Source organism: Galleria mellonella, unplaced genomic scaffold (assembly GCF_026898425.1).
Source record: "Galleria mellonella isolate WM207_F2 unplaced genomic scaffold, CSIRO_AGI_GalMel_v1 utg184, whole genome shotgun sequence".
Classification (NCBI taxonomy): Eukaryota; Metazoa; Arthropoda; class Insecta; order Lepidoptera; family Pyralidae; genus Galleria; species Galleria mellonella.
The window spans coordinates 4173941-4198401 of record NW_026442025.1 but is presented as its reverse complement, the minus strand read 5'-3'; the positions used below and the strand labels follow the sequence as shown (position 1 = coordinate 4198401).

Below are 24461 nucleotides of genomic sequence, written 5' to 3'. Positions count from 1 at the left end.
CATCAAGAATGCTCTATCTAGTCTATTATCTTAACTACTGCTGATGTTAGTTGGTACAATTAATATCATATGACATAGTCTTTAACACAAGTCTTTTGTATTCTAATGTATTTTAAATCTTTTGAGAATGATAATATTAATTCATCAACAGGTAACATCCTTTTTATATGTAAATGTATTTAGACTATTGTGAGCAAGAATTCAAACACGTGAGCTTAAAGTCATGACTTTGGAATGTTGAAAATGCAGTCTGTCGTGAAGGAAAAGATTAATTTGTATGAGATTACAATGAAATATGAAGCTATGTTGCACTTGTCGATGGAACTAACGGTTAATTATAGTTCAGTGTTGAATTCTTTGTATTTAGACGTTTATTCAAATTATTAGCATCTTTTTATGGGAGTATTCTATTAGTGAAACTACACATCAAAATGATAATCAATTTAGACAAATCTAAAGAATAGTGACTAAAAAAATTCGAGTCATAATTTCGTTTCACACTGTTAACAAGATAGTTTGTATTATAGAAAACTTAAAGTATATAACGATCGGCTTAAGAAGCTTCATAGCAAAGTAAAAAGCGCATTACACCTTCTCTAGTATATCGTTTTTGCTTTTATTAATGAGTGATATTTTTCCAACATGAAAAAACCAAAATGGTGGCAATGGAGATATAGACAGGCGATGACTTCGGCTGATCACTGCGATCAGGTAGATTTGTTATGAATGATTTTGAAATTAAAGTTTTAAAATGAAATATAAAAGTCATAATAAGTATGGATGATACGCATTTATATGACGATAATAAATTGTTTAATCTAAAAACTGTTCAACCAGTTCCATCCCTTTATAAATTTATTAGTTATTAAAATCCAATCATGACGAATCTCTTTATTTTAATTGGCAATTTCGAAGGAATCAAAATAATCTCAGGGTTATAAATTCCCCTTAAATCGAGTGCATAAATTCATTCATTTCCTTTAATGGTATATAAGCGAAATGTGATGGATAAAGCTGAGATAGCGCCTCGTATAATGCGATAGAAAGTTTTATTATTTATTTTATAGTTTGGTAGACAGTGGATGAGCAATGATGACCAAAATGAAATTAAAAAGGTATTTAATATAGTTTCTCCTTTACCCAAAGGTTGTCTGGAAGAGATTGTTTTAGCGATAAAACCACGTTTTGTACTTCTAAATGTAATATATATTTATCTTTATATTATTGTTTAAGTGGTACGATAAAGAGTAAATAAATAAATAAATACATACTTTTCATTAAATAATAATAAATAAGGAAATATCTAAAATTGTGTAATGACAGTATAATGACTAAATCTGCAGTTAGACTATTTGAGCGAATTCTTATAATTATTATTTTTTCCTTGTATTTTTATTCAATGCTAAAGGATTTTACAGTCAAAAAAATATTTTTTAGTTCGTCAATTCTATTCGTAGTTTTTGCGGTGTTATTGCATTGTTTTATGTTTAAATCTATTAGGTTTTGTGTTCTATTTTTTATTTTATTTTACTTCGCATTCTGTCTTCTTTGGTCTTTCATTCTAACTCCATCTTAAAACGATCACGAACAATGCCCATAGTTACTGTTCGATAAAAATGTAGGCCTCCGTCGGGGTCTACTTCTAATATATACTCGTATTCTGTACCTACGTTGGTTTCCATTGAATTCCATCCAGACGGACCTCAATAGCCGTATTCACTGTACGGATAACTTTACGATATAAATTTTAACTATTCCCATTGTTTCTAATATATGAACGACGTATTATATTGCGATATACTCAACTGTGATAATTTTATGATTTCATTCGACTCAATTGCTTAGGATATAAACTAACTGAACAGTCGTTACCGCTAGATTTTGGTGGTGTTTGGTTGGAGTAACAAAATAATCAATACGTCTACGCATAATTTATCCAAGCAATCACTCGGCAACTTATCACTGATTCGATGACATTACATTGCCAATACAAAGTAATCTATTGATGATGAATTCGTCACTCTTCTCAATATAATGCTGGAACTTTAATGAATAAGTGTTACATTACAGTAGAAATTGTGCACTTTTGTAAAATCAATACTTCTGTACAGTTTCCATAGAAACGCGAAATAATCTAGTTCCCCTCATTTATTAAAAGACGCGGGCTTTTAGAAAATTATTTATCAATTTATCGTTTTTCTTTTTTTAAGATATTACCTGAAATATGACCCCTGCCTTTGTAACATATTTTCAGAAAGGTTCGTTCACATAGGAGGATATTTTTCGTCTCTTTTTTCCTTTAATTGCATAAAAAAAATATATTACGTGCATTTTTAATTATTTTTAAATTACTAATGTTTTAGTATATTTCTGCATAAAAATGTAATAGTACCGCTATCAGTTTCAATTACTGAAACTAGAGATTATAGTCTTCATGACTACGATCTTCCTATTTATAGAAACATTATTTAGGTACATACATATATCATTTAAAAAATCATAATACTTTATCTGGTAGTTTAGATGTAAAAGTGTTTGTAAATTACTATTTCCACCATTTCAAAGATCTGTGGTCTTATTACACCGCATAATAGAAACTCTTGTATAAAAAGTGAAACAGTATTGGTATTTTTATTGTAAAATATTTTCTAATACTTGTATCGCATCCGTAAAAATTCCATTTGCCCCAATCGATTCTCGAATGATTGGTCTTCTTTGATTACGATGGTGATGCTCACATGAAATAAGTGTTTTATGTTATATCCCGTCCATTTCGACGAGTGTTTTAAATCATTTATGTAATTATATTGTGCACACACGCTGGCTGCTCGCTACTGTGTACAGATTACAGGTTTTACTCTTTATAACTAATTGTAGGGTGAGATGTGAACGAAATTGTTGTAATAATTATATATGAGTGCGTTGGGCAGCGTGTGCATCCGCTGAAGTTTCTTTACGTAGTAATACATGGTATAACGGAAAGGGTATAAAATTTGAAATCCAGGAATTATCATTACCATCGTCGTAACCATCATCTATTAGTGTACAATTACTTTTAAAGTCTTCTCCTTTAATCATCATTCAATCATTATCTGTCCACTGCTGGACACAGGCCTCCCATATAGACTGTCATATGAAACGACCCTGGTCACTTGCATCCACTGACTCCCTGCAATGTATTTGAGGTCGTCACTTCATCTATTGGGGGGTCGTCCTACATTGCGTTTGCCCGTACGTGGTCGCCACTCAATAACCTTTCTTCCCCATCAGTTGTCGGTTCATTGAGCTATGTAACCAGCCCTTTTTCTTTAAGAGAATGATATTAACCTTATTTTTTTTATTCTGTGATATTTATATTGTCTACATAAAGTGTCATTATTTTGATACACGAATCTTTAATCATGGCTTAGAAATATATGAGGCAATAAATCAAATTCAATTAATCTCTCTACGATTAATACCAATATGCTCAAAGAAATTAAGCCATAATTTAAATTCGCTAACAAAAATCCACAATGGAAATCAACTAAATCCCCTCCTAGCAACCTCATCTGGGATTACAGTCGTGAGCGTATTTCATCTCCTTAACCATAATTTACCGTGACCAGCGTCCAACTGCTGTCCTTTTCTCCTCGGCTTGCTTTCGCTCGTAAAGAGTAAAATTCTTTAAGATAAACATTCCAATGATATTTATTTAAAGCGACGCGACCGTAATGCACGTACGGTCTTTGCTTTATTTACAGCTTCAGAAAGTTTATGCACGTTTGAGCGCATACGGCCTTTTGAGCGCACATTCTTATAAAAGGGATACATTTTTAAACAACTGCAAGACGTATGCATAAAAATTATACGTACCTACATACTTCTATAAAAGTTATGAGTTTTACGTTTGAACAAAAATTATATCATGTGAAAATACTTGCAACTATTAGATGTTGTTTTGCATGATAATAAAATAGTTTTTGCATACTACCGATTTAAATAATTTTTACTTTGTGTCATTGATATTTTAAGTTAAAAAAAAAAAATAAAAAAGAATTTAAAATGATAACATTTTGCTCCAAATTAAATCTTGTATTTAGTTTGATTGATACAAATCATGATAACAATAATAAGGTTAACTGGTAGAGAATGCTATTAGAATTAACTCCGCCTTTTGTACGATGTTTTCTTTTGGCCAATAAAGTTATTTAAATAAAACATAAATAATAAGATGTAAATTGAAGAAGAAAAAATGTTCAAAGAAGTACTTGCATTATTAAAAATCGTATTCTATCGTATCAAATATATTAATTACATTTATTTAAGATATTTGCGGGTTGCATACTTAACTTGCATGAACCTAATTTATAGATATTTTTATATTGACTCATTCATTATATATTCAAAATGGCATAGCATTTCCTGCTGTCTTTAACAGTTAAATTAATAGGTATTACTCATACACACATACTTGTGTCTGGGTTCCGTAAAAGGGGTAGCTACTATAAGTCATCAAAGCTGATTATTATGTAATGGTTTTGAAGAAAAATTATAAATAACTATTTGTTAAATATGTTAAATTATGTTGTACCTGTAGGCACATTTAATAAAGCTATAATGATTATATCTAATATTAATAATGTTAGATTTTAATGTGATAACTCCCGTTAACTACCTTAATTTAACTGTATTTTAGTCGAAAAAGCTCGACTTTCAGGACCGTCGGGGATTCTTAGTTATGAGCGGATGAGATGCGAGTACGAGCCTGATTGTGCTCCTCGGTCCACTGAGCGCGAGCTGTAGGTATTCGCGGCGACATCACATACTCATGGCTAAAGGTCCTGTATGGTCCCGAAACTAATCGAGCTTTCTCGTCTAAAGGAAAACGTTAAATTGGTAGTTATTATATTAAAATATAATGTTTATTTACAAAATTTTTAACAATAGAATATTAGGTATATTGGTAATATTAACCATCAACAATGATTTCTTAGGAACTAGTCAAACAGTTTGTACTGCGTCAACAATAAACTAGATGGCGTTATTTCATGTTTTTTTTTTTTACTCTCGTAATAAAACGAGACCTATTTCAAATTCTACGCAAATGCATTCACAGTGAAACACAACACTGTTCCATTTTGCTGCAACAATCTCAATGTATATCAAAGCTTTGCTGCCTACTACGGTTGATGTTTAAAAAATGTAAATGTGAACCAGTAGTCCATCGACATTCCAATCGTAACAAATATTTGAGATTATAAAGTCAAGTCTATGATCCTGTATAATCGTTTGAAATGCTCAACACAAAGGGTCGTTTAGTTTTATCTAATCTCGTTTGAAGTAACACGGTAGCCGTCGACCGCTGTCCTTGTACTTATGTATATTATAAAAACAAAACATCTTGCTGTTGGGACGGGATTCTTTTGGTTATGAATATAGTATAGAGTGACCAGCGAAATGAGAGAAACATGTGTTTGATTAGTTGTTTTCTAGCATTTATATTAAATTACCCATCGTAGAGAACTATTTTAGCTTTACGTTGCTGAAAGAATTTTTAAATTCGCTTAAGTATTTTTGAGTTTATCCATTATCCATTGAGATCAAAAAAGTCTAATCTTCTCTCTCTATAATTTTTTAATTTAGATGTAAATATTAAAGATATAAAAATAATCTGTTGGGGATTGGAATGCAACATTTCTCGCCTCAATCACAAAGGGACGGACGACACTTTGGATGTCTTGCTTTGTAATTTTTACAGCATACTTTTTAACATTTCGAAACTTACTTTATGACGTTACCTTTTAAATATGTTGTAATTCAACTCTCTTAGTGGTTTGAGTACGCATTATGAAACTGTTTTGTTTGGTCTCCGTCATATATTTTGAAATACATATTGATGCATTTAGTTTAGCGGTGCTGTAGTTAATAATTTAATTATTAATAAAAAAATTATATGTATATTGTTTTGGTTGAACTAGACGATATTATAAATATTACGAAAATCAATATAAATATTGTAATTATAGTACCTGTTAAAGTGACATGTGAAAGTATGTAAAAATATTATAAAAAAATAATATGTTTCTTACTCAATTTGTGGCTGTAGCCTAGTCATATATAAATGGTATATCTATTTTGGAAAATAGGCTTATATTCTGAGGAGATGAAAAACGTCGCTGCAAAAAGCATTTTATAATTCCTATTACTGATAGGAATAAGCAGCTAAGTTTAAAAAAAGGGCGAGCAGAAAAGATCGTGGAAAGGTCGTAGTGTCACAGATTTTTCTGTCTGGAAAAGCCAGTCTCTTAATTACAACAAATACTAAATCACCTTTAAATTAACTGGAAGGATTGAAAGAAATTGTTTAAGTAGATTAATTCACATGGTATTTTTTCCAAATTCACGATAGAAAAATTTGATTTATTGCAGGCTGTGAATAAATAACAAGATAATTATTAAATCGAAGTATTTAAAAATGTAGTACATTTTTTTGTGATTCTTGCCAATGCCTAATTATTTACAGCTTTAGAGATAGGAAATTTAAAAGAAAATATGGCCGTATTGATGCTCTTTCTTTTAAAACTGAGTTGTAAATTTAGCTGAATATGTTGTAACCAAATATTAGTACTGTATGTATAATAATGCTCTACATATTTTTGTAGTTAACGAAATTTTAAAGAACAATTGCATTAGAGACTATCGTTTCAGTACGTAAATTGTTTAAAACGAACACAATAACTTGTTTATTAAAATGTACGTGGAAATATGCGTTCATTCCGGCAATACAGGTAAATGAAGAGTGAAGGACGAGAGGCTGGCCGAGTCGTCCTCGACCCGGGCGCGGCGACCTCAGCGCGTGCGCTGCACACCCATTGTTACCGACCGGGCTAATGTTACACCTCGTCATAAAATCGCGTTTGCTTTACGCGACCACACGCCTATATAACGCAGGACAAAATTTTCCTCTGATATTTTTTATTTGTAACCTCAAATTTCTTATGTTATTTTATAGCCGTTACTTCCAACTTACTTTTTTCTTCTCAAATTTGTAATGTCATAAAACTGCGTTTGCTTAACACGACTAAGCGCCAATGTGATGCGGCACAAAATTTGACTCTGTAATTATTTTTATTTAAGACTTCAAATTTCTTATGTTATTTTATAGCCATCACTAATATCCGTATTCTCTTTTGTAATATATATATTATCTTATATTCCGCGAAAGCGATTCCTCAGAAGTATTTTTGGATTAGTAATTACTACCAATCTATTTTCTGTATTAGAGCAGGATTTAGGAGGCTGTAAAGAAGTAATTCTAGTTACAGTAACTCAGTAGGCCATTTTCGATGTATGCCATGGAGTATCATTTAAGTATATATATATATATATATATATGTTGTCGACGCTTCCGTAAATTCGACAATTTTTCGAATTTATGCGGAAATCTTCAGGGTGAGTGCGATGCTTAAATCGCAGCGTCTTGCCTTATATATATTTGTAAACAATATTATAATATTTAACTAATTTATTCTCATGTTTGATTACATACTTTAGCAATATCTTTATATATATTATAATCAAATCATCATGTATTTATGTTTATTAGTGAAATGTATTATTTATGAAGAAATGATAGATATATAGTCAATATTTTTTATTGAACAATATACTATTTATGGTAATTCTACAGTTTCTGATATACATTTTATTAATAGGGTATGGAATTTTTCCCAAAGAAATACATATGAATCGAATAAAAAAAAATTTGATTTTGAAAATGGAACTCATTAATGGTCTTTTTAATTTAATGTTGTATGTATACTACTCGTATTAAAAAGTCAGTTTTTACATACTTAAATCCAGAAAAGTTTAAAAAAGTTAATTAGTACAATTGATTTGATCATACACGGATCTTGAATATGATTTGCCACATACATATAATTAAATGAATAATCAGACAGCCATTGAGTAATCTGTACTAACATTAGTGGTATAAATAACTAGGGATTTGTATATTTCTTACTATTTTACACATTAGTGCTCAATCAGTCGTTATTAACATTTAGAATACACGTAGTATATGAAATGGAGAAGGACACAGGCTAGTTTTTATTTCAATCACGCGTGTAAGCCGCAGCGCTGATAGTGTGCTAATACTTATACATATGGATTTTATAAAGCAACTGTCTAGAGTCCCAAACCGCATCACATCTACTGGTTTGATGAGCTGGACCTCCTAAAGCCGAATTAATTCAATCCTATATTTAATAATTTATTTATATTTTTTTAAAAGCGATAATGCTTTTTAATCATCATCATCATCAGACGTTATACGTGAATACAGGCCTCTCTATTGGGGGTTTTGCCAATAGTTGCTACGCTTGGCAGGCGGGTTGGCAACCGCAGTTAGGCCTTGGAGATGTTTTAAGAGAGACGCTGGTGTTCATCCCTCAACCATGAAATTCTTTTGTATTTTGAATTTTTGAATTAATGTAAATTTTTCTAAACTTGTAAAACTGTTAAGTAAATAGCTCAAAGTTGTTGCAAGTCAAACTTTTGCTCTATTGTAAAGTCACAAATTTTGCGTTGCGGAATATAGGAATTTCGAAGTTCTTAATGTGTTCATCGATGTGTGATGATGACCGTACTAACGTCAGCTGTTACTTAGGTTTACCTCCTGTCACATAATATGAGCGTACTCAAGTAAAAATTTTCGATGTTGCGTCCTGCAAAATTCCTCAAGTGGTACCGCACGATTCAGATGAACCCTCAAGTAACCCGAGATTGTTTTACGCCGAGGGACGCGTGCGCAACGCCGATGAACGACCTCCGCGCTGGACCTTGGGGCCGCACGCACAAGCAATTATGTATATGTTTTCATACCTTTAATGAGTTTATGTTAAATGCAGGCCCGCGTTACTTCGAACAAAAAAAATCGTTTATGCAACCAGAATATCTATGCAACCAGTTCGTTGAATTTGAAAATTATTGTAATGTAAAAAATATTGATCGATATCGATAGTTAGAATATTGTAAATGTACAACACTATAAATACTAATTTATTTTATTTTTATTTGTTTTGTGTATTTGAAAAAAAAAAATTACGAACTAATTCACAAACCCTCACTCACGATTGTTATAGAGCATTCGTACTAATGTCTGACAATGTTTGGGGATCTACCATGAAAAGAAATTCCGAAATTTCAGACTTAATTTCGTGTTTTTGTCCATATCGAAAACGGCCCATTAAATGGAGCTCGATATTTTGCTACTCATAAATCCTACCATGATGGACCAAAGGAACGATATTTTAGTATTTTTAATATTTCTGAACGGTATGTATTATGTAATTTTAAATTCGGCCTCGAATTTTCGGGAACTATTTCAAGATAGGCCCTCAGAATTAATGATTAATTTTCAAAAACATTTAAACTATTTTCTGTATTATTTCTGAATAGTAAAAAGTACTCTTTTAACCAATTAAAACGTTAATCATAAGATCAATTTCGTGTTTAACAATTATTGAAATTTTGAACATAATGGTAAAAAAGCGTTTAGAATTCATATTTCAGCATTCAAAATATACAAATCGGTTTGAAGGGTGGGATATGGCGTGAATTTACAGGGTACAGAGGAATAATACCTAAGTCCTCAGGAATGGCAACGCATGGGGAGTATCATGGGCGAAACAGTATACTCTGTTATGTCCATGGTACTGCTCATGTCTATAGGTGACGGTTACCACTTTCCATCAGGTGGGTCGTCAGCTTGTTTGCCGTTCTAAGTTGTATAAAAAAAAAAAAGAGAAAAATAATATTTTTCTTTTGAGTTTTATATTATTTATTAATGTAATTATTATGTGCGTTTTAGTTCGCTGTCAGAATACTAAATATTCGTTCAGAAATATTGAATTTTTTTTAATTGACAGATAATATAGTCATTGCAACACTTCGGAATGAATGCTCTTAAGGAGTACCATCTTATGTTATATCGGGGCAATTAACCTTTCGGAATGTGACATTCCTGATGACTAGTCATCATAAAACCTTGTTAATGACTGGCGGTGGCGCGAAGCTGAACCGGAGCAAGACACGAACTCTCTCGATATGTTTTTCATATACGAATATATTTGTAATAAATATTTATTTGCTTATTTTTCTTTTATGCATTAAAAGTACATATGGCGGGCATTACATGTGACGGTATTTCAAAAAATAGGAACACGTGTTATAATGTTATTTTCACTATGAAATTTTGAGCATGCAGAAATGGAAAATCGTAGTTATATATGTTTATATAAATCTCGTGTCACGGTGTTTGTGGTCGCTTCCGTCCGAAGCGGCCCAACCGATTTTAATGATTTTTTTATGTATATTTGGTAGGTATGAGAATAGGTCTTAAACTATATTTAATACCGCTAGATAATTAGGATGCCCCTATCCTTAGTTTATATGGCAGAACCACGTTTTATGGATCCGTTAGTATAATAATGAAATTAAAATAATAACGAAGTTGTTGTTTGAATGATTGATGATGATTTGAATGTTGCTACATTTTTCGGAGCTTTTGTAAAAAAAATCACTGAATGCAGTTTTTTCTATATCTTTGAGATAGAAAGATATTGAAAAACTGCATTCCGAGCGCATATTGAATCGTGCAATGTACCTGACAATGGTCTTTACCATAACGTGTATATGGCACGCGTATTCCAAGAATCGTAGGTTCCCATCCTCGACGGAGAATTTCGACTTTTTTTTTTCGATTTCTCACGAGTGTCCCTTTTTTCGACATTCCTCAAATGTTTACTTTCGAAGGACGCAGGTAGATGGTTCGGGAATATCCCGTTTGCTATTATTATTGGTATTCATCCGCGGCTTACCATTTACCATTTAGTACGTTTACGAAGAATGTAGAGAAATGTTTTGGTTTGAAGTAATGGTTTTGGTAACCTCACTATTCTGTCTATGAAAAATGAGTTTTTTTTTTTTAATTTACATCAGCATAAGGCAGTGTGGTCAGACATTTTTGACTATTATTTTACATTTCACATTTTTATTACAATATATAATCAACTTTATTCTATATTATATATTGTTCGCATTGTCTTGGTAGATAATGCTGTGTATGGTGATCTCAAATGCATTATGTACTGGTCTACATTTCTCAAGTTTTCTACCTAGTACGGAAGACAAACATAGTATTGGTTTATACATTTTTCTTTTTAATGATATTTAACACTTGTGTCTTTCAGTTTTGATTCGCATGAATCAGTACATAAAATATCCTATGTGCTAAGTTAGGATATAACCTACCTGTGTTCCAAATTTCATTTGGATCCGTTTAGTAGTATTTGCGTGACAGAGATCATCCATGATCCATTTATCGATTCATACATCTATAGTTACAAACTTTCACATTTGTTATATTAATAGGACAATAATAGACAAGCCAAATTTTTTATATTTATTTCTTATAGGTAAAGTACCTATTTGATTATGAGCAAGCAAATTTATTGCTGATGTAAAGGGATTAAGTTTTTTTTTTTATTTTTTTTATTTTATACTAACTAACCAGATAAACGATTTCTTGTACCAATTCCGAGTTTTATTTTCTCACGAATAGTTACGAGAAATATAAATTTTCTTCAGTAACTTTTATATGATACGCTTACTAACGGGCAGTGTTTAATTTTATTTATATAGACACTCGTACCGGTAATTGTTCATTGTTTAACTGTTTTCTTTATTACTGTACAATTAAAATCTGATCAGTGGTTGCGTATGAGTTGATTAGGGTATTTTACAGTTAAAACGTTACTGTCCGTGGCACCGGCAGTGATGGATGTCATTTCATAAACTTTGGAACCTGCAATTATCTAGTAATAGCCACTTGGCCAGCACGTTTAGCGTTTCAATGTGATAGGTTGATTGCTATGAAAATATTTATGGTATTGATCATGGTTTGAAATGTATTCTGTAATAAGCAACAGTAGAATGCGCCAACTCCAGCGGAGCGTTTGAGATAGTTTTTTCCATAATTATCAGACGTGACATGTGAATAGACGCAATTAAGAGACATAAACTATAAGATAAACTATAACGTAAGAGTAATGTGCAGTTTTAGTTTATTTTTATTTAGAATCGTATGTAATATAAAGATGATTATCTTATTGCCTTTGGCTGAGGGAATAGACTTGAGAATAGACGACGTAAAGTTTTAAAGTCTGTTTGTATTTTAATTTTATCTATTTAAACATCTTATATAGATTGATACATCTTTGACGGCATTTTAGAATACCTCTTCGACAAACTCTTTCAGTTGACGAATAGGACGATTTATTTTTTGTTGTAAAAATTCAATATAATGACTAAAAGATTCTGAGCGAATGTAAGTCTTGATTATGATGTAACATAAAAAATATAATAAGTTGTTTAATTAATTAATAAAAAATTCGTAAGTTTCCATTAGTCTTCCAATATTAGATATGTATAACTTAATCTAATCTAATTATAGTCACAGTACACGCGCGATTGTAAAATTATCTTGTACAAAATAATTTGAAAAGAGTAACTGTTAAGTTTTTTAAGGGTTCTTCCCAGCAGGTAACAACATTCCGAACTCAGCAGTACAATCATAAAAAAAAATACGATTTAAATACGAGTTTGTAAGCAAGTCTATTTGAATAAAGATTATTTCTATTTTAATGTATATAATTTATCAATTTTTATTATAAATAAAAAAAGAATGCCATGTCTGTTCCGACGTGTGTCTATGGCGCATACCTCGCTCGTAACACCGGGAGCGGTCGGCCCAATAATAAGAATATGAGCGTAAAAAACGAATACGTCAAAATGCGAGTTTCGTGCGCCCGCGCCCGCGCCTCTCATATATTTTTTTGTACACTTTTTTACTTTTTCCTTTTCTCTCTCGAAGGATAATCGTGTGTAACGCTAGACTGCATTCGTTCGGGTTTATTATTAAGAATATTCGATGCATTCTTTCGTCTGTCACATGCATCTTGAGATTTATTATGATTGAACTTTGTAGATATCGAAACGTAACCTGACAGACAAGTTGTATTTAAATGTATGTAGATATTTTCGGTATTATTATTACTTATATGATTTTGAATACTTTTTCTTACTCATAACACTTTTTTGAATATCCAAAGGAAACGCCCTCTCGTATTGTAACTAGGTACATTAAAAATATAATACACATACTATATTTATGTTTTTGCTTTCATTTTGTACGTAAATTAAAATTATTATTAATTAATAGAATGCGAGTGCTTCCATCTATCGGAATACGTTGACAAGTTTGTGTTATATAAAAGCGTACTAATAACATTTTATTTAATGATTAAAATATAAATTGAAGTTTAAAAATAATAACGATTATAGTTTTAAATAGGATAGCTATTTACATATTATTTCAGTACGTCGAACTGGCCTAGTTAATACAGGTAACGCTTTAGATACCAAAGGTCCTGGGTTCGATCCTCATCATGCATGGTTCCACAGATGGTGTCCTCTCATGGCATTATGCTTCTAAGAACATGCTATAAAAATATTCTGTACTCCCATAAATATATCTGGATTCTTTCATAGAATCTGGTCACAGTGGAGTACGATTGACATTTTTATTTCGTCTGTCTAAATTGTTTAGTTAATAACATGGATTTTGTACAAAAGTCGATTGCTTGGGTACCTCTGTCCCATTCGTGTTTCAATCGCAAAGCAGTCGCGTTTGCATGACTGTGTTTCGTTTGAAGGGTGGGATATGGCAGTGAAATTAGAGGATACAGAGGAATAACACCTGAGTCCTCTGGAATGGCAACGCATGGGGGTATCAAGGGTAAAACAGTATACTCTGTTATGTCCATAGTACTGCTCATGTCTATAGGCGACGGATACCACTTTCCATCAGGTGAGCCGTCAGCTTGTTTGCCATTCTAAGTTGTATAAAAAAAACTATTAACTAGTAAGTAACTCGATAGACTTTGTCCTATACAAATTACCTAGTCACAAGTGGACTTATAATAACGATGTGATAGTTCGTTTTAGTTCTTCTGATGTCATAAATGTGAGTTTGTGAGTTTGAGGTGTTAAATGTTTGTTACTGAATCACGCACGTCTAAACTAGTTTGATTGAAGTTTAGCACACAAATAGTCCTTATTTTTGATAAACATATATCGTACTTTTATATTATTTATTCACGCAAGCAAAGACGTGTATTTCAACTAATATTGTAAATATGAATGTTTCTAAGGATTTTTGGATATTACTCAATATTGCTTTAATAGCAATACAGATTCGAAAGAATTCAGCCCCTAGAGGTGCAGCTGAGTTTTCAGTACAATTAATCGACAAACTAAAATAGTAATTAGTATAGATTTACTATTGCATCCTTAGTGTCTTAATTAAAAGTTTTTGAATGTTCTAATTTTAGAAAGCAATTAACATAACTTACTTATAAATACTGATTTAAACAAGTTGGTTACACGAATGAAATAAGAAAAAATTTTCTTAGGTAAAGCACTAGTTAAAAAATCGCCCCCTTTCAAAGCAATAAAGATGGCGGGAAATGTGTTTTTCTTAACTAAGTTATGTAACTTGTTTTTTAGATCGTTTTTCCTATTTAAAAAAATGAGTTAACTCGATTTAGTATAAAGTGTATTGTGTTTATGAGGGATAATGGAATAGTAACCCGCCTGCAGTATCGGTATACGATTGCGGGGCAGCAGTGAAAGATGACAGGTGAGGATGAAAGCAGGATTGGATGACTGTGATGGTTTGTAAGTGATTGCGTGGAAGTTGTCCTGTCTCCTCATAGCAAGCAATATAATCTATATTGCTTAGCTATGAGGCCGCTAGTCCCCATAACTTTCCGTCCAGAGAACCGTATTGAACTCTCACTAGTCTTGGATCTATTAAACACACCTAAAATGTGTACATGGTGCCGCGGACCGGCCGTGTCGTGGCGTCGTATTATGTTGTAATGGTAATCATTTCTGTAATATGGTAATGTCGGTGCTCGCCCATGGGCCGTGCTTCTTGCTGGTGATTGCTCTCGGACGGGCCTGGCGTGCACATAGTCCTCGCAACCGTTAGACACGACGTTTTGAGAAAATACAAATATTTGAGTTAAAAAGTTTCTGAGGAAGACTTTACGTAGACGTTTTTGTTGTAAAATCTTTATTGTATATTTAAAGTCGTCTGTATGGATACCTCTGGCATACTCGTGTTTCCAAGATTTTCACATGAATTTTATAGACTGAATAATAATTTTACTGTGTTTATCTTTAACGAAGAAAGCTAGCGTACGAATATATACAAATTTCTTTGAATTGTTTGATCTAGAAAAAAAACTCACTTCAATTATGCATAAATATAAATAATATATTAATAAATCAAATAAATATTATCACAGATTAAATAAAAATTAAAAACAATTATTGACACCTATTGCTAAAGCTAATTGTTATTATTTTTTCTGTTAAGCCTGAAAAGACACGTCCCAAATTACAGGAAACGTCTACAAAGGTCCACAGTTAATACACAATACTATAACAATTGCCGACTCTGTCCATCTCTGAGGCGGCAGCAGGCGTGAGGTATCTCAGGAATTTTAATCGCATCGAAGCCCCCAGCTCGGCTCGGACGCAATAAAAACAAAAACTGAGGACAGGTTGAATTTCGGATATGAACCGGCATCATCTAGCCCGACCTTCGGGCCTTTGTTTTAATGTACACTGTAATAATGAGTTTTTGCTATCGAATTTTTGTGGCTACATCTATGTAATGAGTGTTAGGCATCTAACATTCAATGTTCAAATAACTGTTTGTGTCGCGATATTTGTTAGCGAGATCGAGAATATGCCCTACATGCCTAATAGTAAAAACCCAAATAAATAGTAAAAATGAAAAAGAAACACACTTCAATTGTAGCAAACTAAGTTATTTTGAATTAAAAACTAAACTTATTTTGATAAAATTTCTACGGGATCAATATTTATATATATCTTTTCAAATAAAAAAAGGTTTTTCCAAATCGGTTAACAACTGACGGAGTTATGAGGTGACAAAAAAAAAAAGTACAACCGAATTGAGAATCTCTTTCTTTTAGAAATCGGTTGAAAATAAAAACAATCGCAGTCGAAAATACGAGTAATAAAGGTTTGACATTAGTGCGTTATAAAAAATAACTGACATTATGTAACATGAGAGTATTGACATCCTAGATACTAATTATAATAATAGAGGAGATCCAGGAGTGGTCACGTAAATCGCATTCCTAGAGATAGGTACGCGTCGTAATGCGTTAATGGTTAGTGTAACCAATGGTGTTGCTCACCAGCTAACTCCTAGTTACCTTGCACAAAATGTCTAAAAGGATTTCTATTATCTTAATCGTTTTGTAGCCACGGAATAATTCAAATATATTACGTTTAAAAATGTTTTACAAACATCCACATAAAGTATAGAAATCAATTGTCTTGTACCTATCTAATTGTCTACCATCATGCCAGGTTCCTTATAAGGCAGGTAAAGAGAACAGAGTGATAAACTCTGTACATATCTCTCATTGTAACATTATATGCGGGTAACCATAACTCTACATATAATAATAATGATCCACTAAAATATCAATAATAATAGTTATATAATCGATTAGAAAATGAAACAAAAGCTGAAATATAAATTTTAGAGGGAAAAACTCGAATGTGCTGGCCGTATACAGCAGATAGGCAACAAGAAGAAAAAGACTTGAAATTAGTTCCGTAGATTCACAAGTGGGACAGAGAACGACTATAGATATGTTGGAAAGGGATGGACGCTTGGTTGAGTGAGTCGAAAAGCAACCGGTCCAAGGGGAGGCAGATGCTCTTAAAACCCCCACGGCAAACTTACAGATTCCGACAATAAGAAAATAATTATTAAAAACAATTCCAATGCATCTTTACACCCCACCCGATTTACCTGGCTCAGTAATAAATAAATATTCGGTAGATCATTTTAAGAGGCTATGCGTTTTTGCTAGCAATTCCTTACTGTATAATATTTTTTTTATAATTGTTAAACGTTGCGTGATTTCGCACGGATAGAGCACGGTACCTTCTTTTCTAGTAAAAATATTTCCATAAAGGTTTCTAATGGATGATTTTAAGTTCATAGATAAAACTTATTCACTAAATTTCAAATTTGTAGTTTTCAGTATTTTTTTTTAGTTAAGGCATTTTTCTCTATTAAAGAGATTTGTATCATAATAATACTTGTACAAAAAATATCTTTCAACTTATTCCTAGTTTTGTATTGACATACTTTGAGAATCGTTAACAACATCATCAAAGCTTCATGCACGACTCTGTCGAAACGTTTCATTTCATTATAACCGGCAATCGCAGAAACATTCCTCATGTTATTTTCGTCATTACCTGAAAATTTACCAGCGTTAGCAAAAAACATACTATTAGTCTCACATACCGGTGTAAGGAATGTAGGCAACGGGCCAAATTACTCTAGCCGTTGAATAGTTTAATGTTTGTGAATCAAGTTTAACGTATTTGGTTGTATTCAGTTTTGTTTTGCTCAAAAACAATGTATGTTTATTCATCGATTACTGCTTCTATTAAATATTGGTCTTTGCATTTTTGGTCACTTAGCTCATGCTGTCTACAATATCAACTTTCTATTATTTTTTTTATTAATTAAACTAACACAAACCTAAAGCAATATGATAGGCAGTGATTACGAGAATGCTATATGTCAATGAACTTCTTATCTCTCATATATTTCGTGAGCATCTAAAGGTTAAGTGCAATCACATGTCTGCAACTCGATCCTCTGTCTGTACATAATTGTAAAACGTATAGGCAATACAATGTGCGATCGAAGAATAACTTATATTAAAAGATTTTTTTCTATTACCACTGCCTAAGATTATATTTGTATGTATCATTATTACTTTTGAAAATACTGTTTGAAAGTACATTCTTTTTAATCTTTAGAAATAGGCGCGCATTTAAAGCTTTTCAACTACTTGAGTTTTAAGTGCATTGTAGGTTCGGTATAAAACATTTGCAGTCGACTTGGAACGGGATTGCAAATGCGTGTAAAGGAATTCCGGAACAAAAATGCGCACGTCTACCTGCGTCTTGTACAGTGGTACCAGATGGGCGTCCCTGTCTCTCTTTACGACCCTCATCCTCGCGCACATTCCACCACTAAATGCATAAATTGATTACGTCGAAAATCTGAGAAAATCGCGCACTAACTATGTGCAGCCTCCTTGCCAATCTGCCGCTACATGTGCAATTGCCGCTTTTTTAGTCCTCACCGCCGTCGCCATGGGCTTCAAGAATGTGTGATTACGTTAATGTTTTGTCACGTAAAGCCTCGCTTCAATTATGGCCTACAAATTATTAAATATGACTTCCTATTAAGGAACTAGAATCTTTGAATAATTCAGCAAATGTACATCGGATTTGTAACGACATACGGTGAATGATTCGCGTGCAGGACACTGGACGAGGTCACCGAGGATCCGTTACAGCCGGCACATCAGCGAGCCGAGTTTCGATTCGACGAACTTATTACGACAGATGGCCGCGGCCCGGGAGGCGGGAGCGGGCGCGGACCCGGCCCTTCGAAGAGATCGACCTCCGAAATGCGCCCGAGATTGCATTCTTTCGGCGGCGCGGGCGCATTCCACTGCGCGCCATCCGAGCTCCGCGCGCCCGCGCCAGTCGACGCGCGCCCTTTTGGGGGTTAAGATGTGTCCGTTGCGGCGGGCACTCACGATGTGGTCCCAACCGCCTCCCCCAGAACCCGAGTCTGACCCGCCGACGTTTCGCGCTCGCGCAGCCTCCGTCGACGCTCATTCTTGGTGCCGGGGTTGCTTCGGCACTCGTCAGCTTGCTCGCATGGTTCGAGAGCCCCTTGAGTATGGGGTCCGCGTTGACCCAACCTCCGCCCGGCCGGCCGGCTTGATGGTCCGCGACGAGCCCCAGTACCAAAACCTGGAGGTCCTCCGCAAGCGCCCCGAGTACGCTAACCTCGACGAGATTAGTCGCGAGTTCGGTTACCGGTTGTGTCCGGAAGGACAGAATTTAGAAGACGAGGCTATTTACGAGAATATACTGTCTGTGCGCCAGATTCGTTCCGCGGAAGTGCGTTTAGTGCCAGTGTCTGAAGTGGCGTACTATGAAGGCCAAGGTTACGTAGCTACGCAGGTGTTGAGTAGGAATGGGACCTTTCCACAATGCCCGCCGAACACCTGGAGTCGTTTGCAGCATGCGTGCAGAATGACTGGATCATTGAAAGTTTTTACTGTAAATATCCTTAATTTATTTACGATTTTTTTTTATTTTTAACATTTTTGAATTAAAAATTTTAAATTTCAGACCATTTCACCTGTGATGGTAAATACCGCTAACAAACATAATTCCAAGTGACTAGACATGAGCGTTAATCGAGTATTAAATTTACTATAACTGTAATGTAAATTTTAATAATTACAAAATGCTCTTGACTAACTCTTATGGGTTTATAATGAGGGTATTCATTTTCAAACGATTTATAAAAAAAAATTTCTACATCAATTCGTGATCAATTTTATTATTTTCTAATCAAAAAACTTTACTCCCATATTGGCATCGTACAAATTTTGTTAATATTGGAGCAGTATTCTTAGGACGAAAGATTCTGCTTCACAACTTTAATGACTTTCATGTTACATGTTTCGTAGTTACATTATACTTCAAATATTTGAATTTAGAATGTGGAATCATGTGTCTACAATAAAACCGGTAGCTTACTCTGCTCCGCGACTTCAATGAATCACGTTTTATGTTACATGTTTCGTAGTTACATTATACTTCAAATATTTGAATTTAGAACGCGGAGTCATGTGTCTACGATAAAACCGGCAGCTTCATTTATCACAAGCCGGCATAACCATACGTATAAACCCTGTTGATTACAGAAAGAATTATCGGTATCACATAACTATCATAGTCACAATAAAATACAGACGAATCGAGAATCTCCTCCTTTTAGAAGTATCTTAAAAATATCAGTATTTTAAGGAATCATGTATGGTTTAATATACAACAGGATGTTACCAAATAATCGGGTAGTTATACCTACCGGAGAACTTTTTACGGATTGCGAGCAAAAAACCAATACTCGTGTAATAAATACTTAGTTATGTTCGCCACAAAAACTTTACAGAGGTATTTTGCTCTAATGATTCGATAATTTTGGTAGCAGTACGTTGAATTTCGTACGCTAGTGTGAAATACGGTAACCCGTCTAAGTTTCGTTGTGTATTTGAGCATCCTTGATTTGGCTTTATATTGTTTTTAACCGATTTTGAAAACAACGAGATTTTATATTTGTCCTTTTAGTAACTTTAAAAACGAGCACTTTTTTAATTATACCGTATTTTAAAAGATTACACCGTATTCAAAAAGGAAGAATTGCACTGCATTTTAAGTGACTTGAAAAAGTTTCTAAATTATACTGTATTTTATGTGAATTCAAAAGGGAGGAGTTCTCAGTTGGCTTATATATATATTTTTTTATTTCGCGATGCATGTATTTGTTCTGAACAATTTAAATAAATTGCTTTTCTGTTCTATATTAGTTATATAAATATAAATTTATATCTATGTGAATACATTGTTTTGGCAAAATACTTCAACGTCGTATTTACCTTTCGTGTTGCTATTATTTTTACGACTTCGTTAAATATTATGTTAAGCCGGCATTGAATTGTTAGTATTGCTTTAAAATCGAAATGTTAGCTAAGTGTTACAACTGTAGTTTACCTTTCATTGAATATAAATAGATACTAAAATAAATATCATATGAATAATAAAGTATCTAGGTTAATTAAAGATGTTCCTAATTTAAATGTATAGACACACATTGTTTTACAAAATGAGCAGAGCAATTAAAATATCTTTTATTAATTTTAATGAGCAATTTAAATATGCAATCAGAATAGTTGTTCCAAAATTATCAGATCTTATAATATGGGAATGAGAGGATTAATAGATATCCATAAATATATTTTTTATTAGTATATAAGTATATAACATAAGATATAAAAACATCCAGACTAAAATGTACGGGAATTGAACTCGTAACCTTTCAATAGAATTCCATTGGAAGGTTGTGAGTTTAGATAGAGATTAGTATGTTGAATAGCGATATTACTAATGTTAACAACATTAGTAATATTTATTGACTGATCAAAGCCAACATTGCTAGCACTAGAAACATTCAAAACAAGAGTTCCTTCATAATCTAAGTAATGGGAAGGTATTCCCCGAGATTCCCACGGGAATTCACGCAAGCGAAGCCACAGGTAACAGCTGGTTTACACATAATAATATTACGAAATAAGACACGTAAAAGTTCAGACGTAATGATGATAATATAGAATTAAGTGATTAATTCCAAAACATGTTCCAGAGAGTAATTTTAATGGTGAAATATACGTCCTCTGGCTAGTTGGAAACAAATTGCTTCCCGGTATATTTTTTTTATGCCCAGTGAAATTATTTGTGATTAAATTTTTTGTGATACGCTTATGATCTATGGTTTTGATAAATCATCTTATTGCATATTTGAGGCAGACCATATAATTAATATCGATTGCCTGCTAGGCTCGTTTGATCCGAAGAGTAGATTATTCGAGAATACATCGTATTAATATTTTATGTGTAGGTGATTTATCTAGAAAATTTTTATTCGCCATCGAGTAAGAGTGGTTTTGTTTTTTAATAACGATTGCTGGTTGTAATTTATTTTTTCGTACGGTTTATTCTTATATGAAGAGTGTGATCTATTAATTTAAACAGGTTTGAGTAAAAATATTATTTGCCGTCTTTTTGCCGGTTCGTGCATTTACCGATCTTCGCTCCTCTCTTCCCTAGAATGAGGCCTTGTATATAAATTCAAATGCAAATTAAAATTAATTTTGAATTATCTGAGAATTTTTCTGTCAGTTGCATAACGTCACGTTCTTATTGACATCGATTTATTAGAGAGTGATGTTTTATTCGTCATAAACTCTCGCGTAAAGTGTTTAGACAATTTTGTTTATTTTTATTAACAATAGACAGTAAGTTTCTGACTTGTTCGACCCTGAAATGTTTGATACATTTTCATAGTAGGTAAAGTAGGTTGCCCTTGATAATATTCCTGTGTGTAGAGGATGACCTTTTCTATACTTAAAAGAATGCACATTTTATGTGTCTTTTTTATTTATATATATATATATATATATATATATATATATATATATATATATATATATATATATATATATATATATATATATATATATATATATATATATATATATATATATATATATATAAATGTGTAAAGTATTTTTTATATATTTTTGTTGTTTTTTATACATTCATTAATATATTATTAATTCTCCTTGTTACAGGCGAAAAAGGAAATGTACGATGTGAAAAAACAGCGTCTGTGTTTAGCCCAAGACGAATACAAGCATTTGAACAATGCGCTGTCTACCCTCGCAGCGTCAAGGACGAGTCGTAAGTATTTTTTTCTACTTTATATAACTATACCATATTATAGAAACAAGAGCTCATTATTGACCCATTATTAGGCACTGGTCTCTTCTTATTAGGAAGATGTTAGTGGTAGATTCAGCGAGGAAAGTATTGTTAGTAATAGAGTCATCATAATCAGGTCATCATATATATGCCTAATCAGGTCGTACTCCACACGTTCCTCTTGGAATCAACTATGGTTAATTCTTGATAAAATTCTTGATGATTTGTGACGATGGGCAAACTGATTTTATCCACATTTATCATCATTCATTGATATCCCGCTAGTGTATACTGTTAGCGCAGATGGGGTTACTATTCCATTATTATTCATAAAAAACAGTCTTCTATTACCACGCTGGCCAGGTGCTTCAAATGTGCTTGTTTATTTAACTATCCTTCTTCCTTAGACAGTCTTTACTAGGGCCGATACACGGTGACACAGTTTTATTTATTCTGTTCCCACATAGAATAATTATATTAGACAATTATGGTACCTACCATGCTTTATATTTCGAATTCAATTCTCGGCTGAGTCGTTTTAGTAAATGAAATTTTTACAATTGTTCAGATTTTTCAGAAAGGTAAAGTATCATAGTTCAATGACCGCAAGATTGATGTTATTGTATGACACTATTTATAATAATAATTAGAATTTATATCACAATTAAATTGTTTTGTGATTCCGGCATAGAGTGAGTCACCACTTTCTTTCCTTTGTGTGTCGTAAGAGGCAACTTAGGGAACTTAATGATCGAGGGACGGACAGCAGCGTCCCTCTTAAAACATCAGTAAAATCTAACTGCGGTTGCCAATTTGCCTGCCAAGTGTGGCAACTACTGGAAAAACTCCCCTTTTTGGGGGAGGCTTATGTTCACCAGTGAACAGTAGACGACGTATATGATGATGATGTTGATTACAATTAGAAAATTGTCGTAACTTTTCCATGACTTTGTTTACTCCGAGAGTTATCTGGTATTAGGGTCATCAGTAATATGCTGTCGATCGTAAACCCTAAGGCTTTTAAGATATTTTAAGAGGGACATTACTGCTCATCCCTCGCCCTCTCTTAGTCGCCTTTACACACACACCTACGGGAAAGGTAAGGGCGGCCCATTCTATGCCGGGGCGTATACGGTGAAAGATGTTTTTTTATTCTTTATTGTACACAAAAACATAATGTTAATCACAATTCATTATAAACATAATGTACAAAGGCGAGCTTATCTCTAATAAGAGATTTCTTCCAGCAAAACCTTTTTATGTAAATTGTGTTATTTTAAAAATAAAATTAAAAATGTTTATACCAAATAAAAAAATTAAGCACGCATACTACTCGCATGAACGTAGTACTCATGCTCTGTACTCGTTGGTATAATTTATTTCTTCATAAGAAAAACTATATGCAAAATTAATCTACTAGTTATTTCTGTTTTGCGTCATACTCGTACATAAATGCAATAATATAAGTAACGATTGAATAACAAATTACTATTAACCACAAGGAATTATTATAATACGAAATATGCCATTTGAAATTCTAATTGCGTGCACTGAATAGTTCAGCATGGATACTAGAATTCATTTGGTCGGATGTATGTAAAGTTATTTCACTTAAACATCGCCTACACGTTAGGGGCCCATTAGATGATAGGTTTTGGTTGTCAGTTCTGTCCCCGTTATGGCTATGAGTTATGGAAATTTGAGTGTGTAAATTAATTCTTTAAAGCAGGAGGAGGTTCTCAATTAGCCCTTATATTTTTTTTATGTAAATATCTCAGTAAAATTAAATAAGCCGAAAAACAAAAGAAAGAAAGAAACAATTATGATTTATCAATTTATTTACCAGGGGCCTTATTACAAACTTAAAAACTTGACAG

The 24461-nt window shown here is 32.9% G+C and overlaps 1 protein-coding gene across 3 annotated transcripts in view; it reads left to right on the top strand.

Annotated features, from left to right (window-relative positions):
• LOC113512182 (protein kibra) overlaps positions 1-24461 on the top strand; it is a 96179-nt gene that overhangs the window by 55069 nt on the left and 16649 nt on the right. For 2 of the 3 annotated variants that reach the window (XR_008252734.1, XM_052893994.1), the window contains exons 1-2: positions 18574-19317; positions 22455-22563. Coding sequence is in view for 2 of the 3 variants with exons in the window: in XM_052893994.1 (XP_052749954.1) it covers positions 18589-19317; positions 22455-22563 (838 nt within the window). In the remaining variant the exon portion in view is untranslated. Of the gene's footprint in view, positions 1-18573; positions 19318-22454; positions 22564-24461 lie in introns of those variants that run through there. The other variant, XM_052893995.1, reaches the window with a different exon arrangement.